Source organism: Tupaia chinensis, unplaced genomic scaffold (assembly GCF_000334495.1).
Source record: "Tupaia chinensis unplaced genomic scaffold, TupChi_1.0 Scaffold000673_1, whole genome shotgun sequence".
Lineage (NCBI taxonomy): Eukaryota > Metazoa > Chordata > Mammalia > Scandentia > Tupaiidae > Tupaia > Tupaia belangeri.
In genome coordinates, this window is record NW_006160196.1 from 1,335,396 (window position 1) to 1,342,374 (window position 6,979).

General features: G+C 55.2%; 2 protein-coding genes across 4 annotated transcripts in view; one reads left to right on the top strand and one right to left on the bottom strand.

The window, feature by feature from the left end:
• The window catches only part of NUCB1 (nucleobindin 1), a gene marked incomplete in the record, with an annotated part of 21,480 nt that extends 16,240 nt beyond the window's left edge, over window positions 1–5,240 (bottom strand). Inside the window, 3 exon segments of the mRNA XM_014592279.2 lie at window positions 282–389; window positions 4,607–4,756; window positions 5,130–5,240. Coding sequence (XP_014447765.1) covers window positions 282–389; window positions 4,607–4,741 — 243 coding nt within the window.
• A 47-nt stretch (window positions 5,241–5,287) lies between these two features.
• The window catches only part of TULP2 (TUB like protein 2), a 31,159-nt gene continuing 29,467 nt past the window's right edge, over window positions 5,288–6,979 (top strand). The window contains exons 1-4 of one of the 3 annotated variants that reach the window (XM_027776484.1): window positions 5,709–5,727; window positions 5,826–5,916; window positions 6,214–6,246; window positions 6,678–6,729. In XM_027776484.1, coding sequence (XP_027632285.1) covers window positions 5,903–5,916; window positions 6,214–6,246; window positions 6,678–6,729 — 99 coding nt within the window. In that variant the 5' untranslated portion in view covers window positions 5,709–5,727; window positions 5,826–5,902. The other 2 variants (XM_027776486.1, XM_027776485.1) reach the window with 2 other exon arrangements.

Genomic DNA, 6,979 nt, shown 5'->3' on the forward strand with positions numbered 1-6,979 from the left:
AGCAGGGTCCGTGACTACCCCCATTGCTCAGATGGTAAACTGAGGCGCAGCGAGGCAGGCCCCTGGCTGGTGGTGCTGGAGCCGAGAACAAAGCCTGCCCGCCGACTCCATGCTCAACTACACAGGCTGCGTGGCCCCTGAAGCCACCGCTTCTTCCCGAGTTTCACACTAGCTCCGGCCAAGCAGTGCCCTGGGAACTGGGGAGCAGGGTCCCCTCTGCACGCAGCCCCCCCAGGCAGACGCTCCCGGCCCCGGCCTCCTCCCGCGGGGCCACCGCGCACCTTGATATCCTCGGCGTTGGCGGCCTGCAGCTTCTCGCGGAAGTGCCCGTCGGTCTCCAGCACGTTGATGACCTCCTGGAGGTACCGGTGGTAGTACAGGCCTGTGTCCTGAGGGGAGGGACAGGCGTTGTGACCCTGCTCCCCCTGGCTTGGGCGCCTTCCTGCAGGCAGGAGGGACCCTCGGGGGCAGGGCAGGCACCCTGGGCTCCACTTCTGACTCTGGTCTGCTGTGTAACCCCAGGTAAATCACAGCTCTCACCTCTTCCCAGGTCTGAAGCCGACACAATGAACCTCACCAACAGAGCGGGGTCTTAGAGAGGCCGCACTCGCGGGGGAAGCAGGGAAACCGCTCCACGTGTCATCCGCCAGCTCTTACTCAGCCCCTCTCGTGCAGGCTCCAGGGGAAACCAGTGAGCAGAGCAGAATCCCTGGCCCGGTCCTGCCCTGCCTGCTCAGCAGGGTGGCACCTTCCTCTCCCGGGCCTCGGGAAGAGCAGCTGGTGATGTTCTCTGCCTCCAGACAGTGATGTAGAGTGATGTGAAGTACGTGAGGGCGACTGGCAGATGGCGGTGTGGTTAAAGGTGTTGGACTCCCACATGGCTGACTGTGGTTCGAGTCCCGGACCTGGCTGCTTGCTCTCTGACTCTCTCTCTCTTTCTGTTTCATTCCCGGTGCACTGGTCAGGACACACGGTATCCTATTTTCACATATGACGAAGGCACCCAGCAGGTGCTTGACACATGACAGTGCTTTCACCCCAGTATAGTCTAGGGCCACCCAGCTAGGCCACTGTGGGTGTATGAGTTACCCGCTGCCGCTGTAACAAAGTCTTACGACTTAGTGTCCTGAAGCAGGCAAGCCCACTCCGACAGTTCTGGAGGTCATGAGTCCAAAACCGGCCGGCAGAGCCGTTCCTGCTGGAGGGTCCGGGGAGAACCCATTTCCTTGCCTTTCCGGCTTGTGGAGACCACCCACATTCCCTGTCTTGGCCTGCGTCTCCCAACTTCTACTCCTACTGTCACATCTTTTCCTCCAGCTGAGCCTCTTCTTTTTTTTTTTTTCACTCTCAAAGAATTCTTCATTTAATTTTGTTTATTAATAACATTCTTTGGGGCCAGCATGGTGGTTGGGGGCACTGGACTCACACATGGCCAACTGTGGTTCGAGTCCCAGACCTGGTGACTTGGTTTCTCTCACTCACTTGCTTGTTCTGTCCCATCTGGTCAAATTAAAATAAATAAAGTTAAATAAAATAATTCTAAAAAAAATAAAGACCATCTTAAAAAAAATAATATTCTTCAACTTGACCAGAGAGAGAGAAAGCAAGCTGCCAGGTCCGGGACTCAAACTGTGGTCAGCGATGTGGGATTCCAGTGCCAGGCAACCACCATGCCACCTGCTGGCCCCACTGACACCCTCTTTTAGAGAGATTTTTGCTATAGGGCACGTGAGCTGGCCAGAATGACAGAGAGAGACAGAGAGACAGAAAGCGAGAAATCACCCCCCAGGGGGGATGGCCACACCGCAATCCCTTCTCCTCCATTCTCCTCTCGGGATCTTGGGCACGCACGCACACGTGCCCAGCGTGAGTTTAAGCCACCGAGTCCGGGACTCGAACCATGGTCGACTACATGGGAGCCCAGCGACATAGCCATTACGCTAACTCCTGGTCCCAACCACTGACCCTCTTCTAAAGCCCCTGTGACTGCAATTGGGGCCAAGCTAGATAACCCAGGATCGCCTCTCTGTCTCATGATCCTGTCCTGAATCACGGCTGCTAAGTCCGTGGCTGCAGCAGGGGACACGGTCACGGGTTCTGGAGGGTGAGGGCGTGGACACACTTCATCCAAGCGCAGCAGCTGGCGTCGCCAGTGTGCCACCGGCTGCGTGACTGCGGGAGGACGGCCAGGGTGCCCAGCACGCCTCAACTTCCGGGAAAGGACCAGTTACTTTCCGCATATCGCATGGGGCACGCTTGTCCTAGTGATTGCTCGTTACTGACCTGTCCTGAAATGTAATTGGATGTCTTGTATTTTTATTTGCTTAATCAGGCAACCCTAGATTTCGGGCAAGTTGTTTAACCCGCCTGCGCCTCAGTTTCCTCACTTACAGAGTCAGGTTACTGAGCACCCACCTCACAGGGCTGCTGGGGGGATGCGGTGAAGTCATATCTTTAAATATTTGCCCCAGTGCCAGATGCTTAGGAGGGCTGTCCGTGTGTGGAAACTGCTGCTGTCACTGACGTTTATGACCTCTGGGCTTTCTGTTCGCCTTGGAACAAAAAATATGTTTTGAGGGCCAGCTAGTGGCATGGTGGTTAAGGCAGCTGGATCCTACATGGCCAACTGTGTGGTTCAAGCCCTGGACACAGTAGCTTTGGAATGTGTGCCAAAATCCCAACAGAAGGGGACCACCAGGTGGCGTGGTGGTTAAGGCACTGGACACTCCCACATGGCTGACCATGGTTCAAGTCCTGGACCCGGCGGTTTGTTTTCTCACTTTCTCTCTCTCTGGTCAAATTAAAATAAATGAATGAATAAATAAAATAATATAAATAATTATTAAAAGGTAATTCCAGCAGGAAAAATGGAGAAGGGATTGCTTTGTGACCATTCTCTATGGGGGGGGGTGCTTTCTCCCTCTCTCCTTGTCTCTCTCCAGCAATTGCGCATGCCCTCCGGCAACACATTTTAAAAAACATTTCTCAGGACCAGCAGTTAGCATAATGGCTATGTCGCTGGACTCCCACGTAGTCAACCGCGGTTCGCGTCCCGAACCCGGTGGCTTAAAACTCAAGCCGGGCGCGTGTGAGTGTGCCCAAGATCCCGAGAGGAGAATGGAGGAGAAGGGATTGCGGCGTGGCCATCCCCCCTGGGGGGGTGATTTCTCGCTTTCTGTCTGTCTGTCTCTTTCTGTCTGTCTGGCGAGCGCAAGCGCCCTATAGCAAAAAAACCTCTAAAAAAAACCCCATTTCTCTGTGGCCCACAAAATCTCACAAGATGGCCCCACCTCCCCTTGGTCAAAGCACCTCAGCTCTGCTCTCTCCTCCCACCACCTGTGTCCAGACGGTTCCCTCTTCCTGGAATGCTGTTCCCACCACTTCCTCTTTCTTCCTCTTGGCATAATGTCTCCCTCACTTCAGAACTCAAGGCACACAGACCCTCCTCACTGGCCATCACCCCAGGGGTCCCGTCTCACAGAGCCTTGCCCTTTGTCCCCAGTCCCCAGTGAGGAAGGGCAGTCCACGAGGGCAAGGGGCCCGTGGCCACATCCCTGGAACTAGCCCGTGCCTGGCTCCCGGAAGATGCTCCAGAAACACAGGGAATGAATGAAGGCAAAGAGGACTTGGGTTCTCGAGCGTCTGCAGACAGCACAGAACAGAGGCCTAACATGCTAGCTGAGGACCTGTCACACAGGAGGGAAGGACCTGTCGGGGGAGGAAGGACCCGGCTGTTTCCAGGGAAACTGCAAAGATTCAGGCCACAAATCAAGGCATGGGCCTTGAGGATCTTTAAAGCTCCGAATCCCCTAAAACCAAAGGCTGCATTGATAAACTTGTCCGAGATCAATCAATAAGCAGACCTGGGGCCCTTGCCATTTCAACTACAACTCCTTTGAGTCCCATGAACTAAGAACACCCCCCCACAGCTGACAATATCAACAGCCTATAGTTCTCCTGGGAAACGTAGTTCTTTTTTACATGCGCCTCTTCAGGTGGAAGGATCTTAAATGAACAGAGAGCCTAGGCACCAGCAGGTGGCGTGGTGGTTAAGGTGCTGGACACTCCCACATGGCTGACCATGGTCTGAGTCCCAGACCTGGCAGCTTGCTCTCACTTCTCCCAACCCCGGGGCAAATTAAAATAAATGAATTAATAAATAAATAATTTTTAAAAAACAACAACAACAGAGAGGCTTGGGTAGAGAGTAATGCAGATTAGTTTCTAAAAAGAGCCATTTACTTAACTTTATTTATCATTATTATCATGTTTTCGATTTGACCAGAGAGCGAGAGTGAGTTACAGAAAGACAGTGAGAAAGCAAGCCTCCAACTTCGGGACCAACCCCGGGGGCCATGTGGGAGTCCAACGCCTTAACCACCATGCCACCTTCAGGCCCGAGCGATGCAGGTTTTATTCTTAAAATCTGATCTGATTTTCCACACCTCAGAGTCAGGGATCCCCCAGTTTTCAAGTCAGACACCCTGACAAGCGCAACTGTGGAGCCAAGGAGCCACTGGGGCACCCGCCCAGGGGCCATGGGGGCCGGCGGTGACGGGAGAGCCACTGCGAACACCTGGCTGGTGAGCAGGGACGGGCCACTCACCGGGCTCTCGGTCGCGGGGCTCTCCTCCTTGTTGGGCGCCCCCCGCTCCAGGGGCACAGCCAGCATAGCGGGCAGCAGCAGCAGCAGCAGCAGTGGAGGGAGGAGCAGGGATCCGCGGGGCCCAGAGGGAGGCATGGCGGCGTGGTCGGTCTGTAGTGGCGCAGAGGTGGTTGTCCGATAATCCCAAGCCTCCACCCCAGAAGCCAGGTGTCTGGGCCCCCAGCGCTGCCCTCTAGCCCTCCAAGAATCAAGACCGAAAGCGTTTCTTTACCCGGGACCCAGGACTCCAGGGTTTCCTTCCTCCGACCGGGCACTCAGAGCCGGGAGTCTGGTCTCCTAAGACCCTCTTTCCACAGACTCAGGAACGCAGGATCGCGGCCCTCCTCCCCCAGACCCAAAAGTCCAGGCCCTCCACCCACCGGCGTCCTCTTTTTCCCAGGACCTAGAAGTACTGGCACCCAGCCCATCCTCCGGGACCACCATCCTATCCAGGACCCAGGAGTCTGGGACCCCGACCCCTTACCTCTTTTGCACCGCAGAAGGCGATTTCCCGGGCAAGGACCTCCGGGGCGTTTCTGGTGATTTCCCCTCTAGGCCACGCCCACGGTCCCAGGAGGCCACGCCCCCAGAGTCCTGATTGGCCCGCGCCAGCTCTGAGCTCTTTCGTAAGCGTGTAGCGGCCCCGCCCCTTACAGAAGTCTCTGGCCTTTTCTCGGCAGTCTCGCCGCCTTTCTTGGCAGACCGACGATTTGACGTCTGATTTCCGGCCTTTTAGGTAAAAAGAGGGCGGAGACTTTTGATGAGAACTACAACTCCCTGCAGGCCAGGGGAAAATGAGGCGACTTCGTCGGGCATCTTGTCTCCTTTGGCTCAGGGGAGTTGTAGTTTTCCCGTGTATTTTCGCCCCCCAGAGTGGCTGCAAGTTACAGCCGGGTTAGCGATTACACAGCTCAGCTTATAAGTTTCTTATAAGCGAGATGCGTAGAGCGAGACAGCGAGGCGGCCTCTCTCGTGTCCCTTTAAGGAATATCCGCCTGCTGTTCCAATTTAGAATTCCTGGAGCCAGGTTGCCTGGCCGCGGAGGTGTGTGTGTGTTGAGGGGGGTCATTGCATTGTTGGAGGTGCAGTTTGGGGGGGCCTGGAGGGAGGGGACTAGGGCAGGTCCCAGTGGGAATCCCCCTCCCTCTGAGCCTTATTTTTTCCCTTGCCTACTTACCAGATACCCAGAGAATAGGTCCCCAACTCGCAAAAGAGAGGGTCAGCTATGTTTGTTTAAAGATTGTCCTAGAGGCAGGCATGGAGGCGGCCATGTGAGTAACCTCTCCAGGAACGAGTACAGAGTTTTGCCGTGGGCACTGGGGGTCGGAGGCCACTGAGGGTTGAATGTTTGAGGCTCAGAGTCCTGAGTTCTGACACCTGGAGAAAGTTAGGGATTTGAGGGACAGACAACTTAGAGGTGGGAAAAGGGAGACTTGCGGCTGGAGTGCACACTGGGATTCAGGCTGCCTGGTCAGGGAGGAATGTTACGGCTGAAGATCAGGCGTTGCAGGGCGGTTTGTGTTGGGACCTAGGTCCTGGGTTCTGACTCCTCATTCTTGCTCCTCCAGAATGTTTCAGGAGAATGACAAGTGGAAGAAAGAGTGAGTGGGGAAATGGATGGGCAGGGGTGGGCGATGGAGTGGAAGGAGGTGCTTAAAGCTCAAGGATCTCCCCACTCTGTCAGCCGAGGCCTGGTGACCATGTGTACAGGCTCAGCACCATCCTCTGCAGGAAGGGGCTGGGAACCTTTATTCCTGGGTCCTAAAGGGAGGGATCCCAGGGGAAGAGTCCTGGGTTTGTAAGGGGCTGGGGACCAGAAGTGCTGTGGGCCCCTGATGGCTGACTCCTGGCTCTGAGACCAGCCAGTGCTGGGAGGAGGAGCTTCAGAACTGGCAAAGCAGGGCCTGGTTCTGCACCTTCTGAGACCTCACCTCTGCTCAACATAAATTGGGAAGGGGGTGGAAGGAAAAGGAAGGGCTCGTGGGCCACCGAGGTGCCGTTTGCTGTCACCATGAGCCTGCATCTGTCTCAGGATCCTGGGGGATGAGCTGGCTGCCATCAGGCTTCAGAAGCTGGAGCAGCAGGTAACTATGTCCAGGAATCTCGCCATCTCGGTGCTTCAAGTCTTCCACACCTCCCCAGATGCCCTGTCCCCAGGACTGGATCTGGAACTCCCTGCCCATGTTGGCTTTCTTTGGGCCTCAGTTTCTCCCATTGGAAACAAGAAAACAGGAGCTCGGGATTCCAAACAAGCAAACCTTAGTGATGAGATACCACAATTTCTTTTCTTCTTCTTCTTTTTTTTTTTTTTTAAATAATTACTTAAGCAAGGAA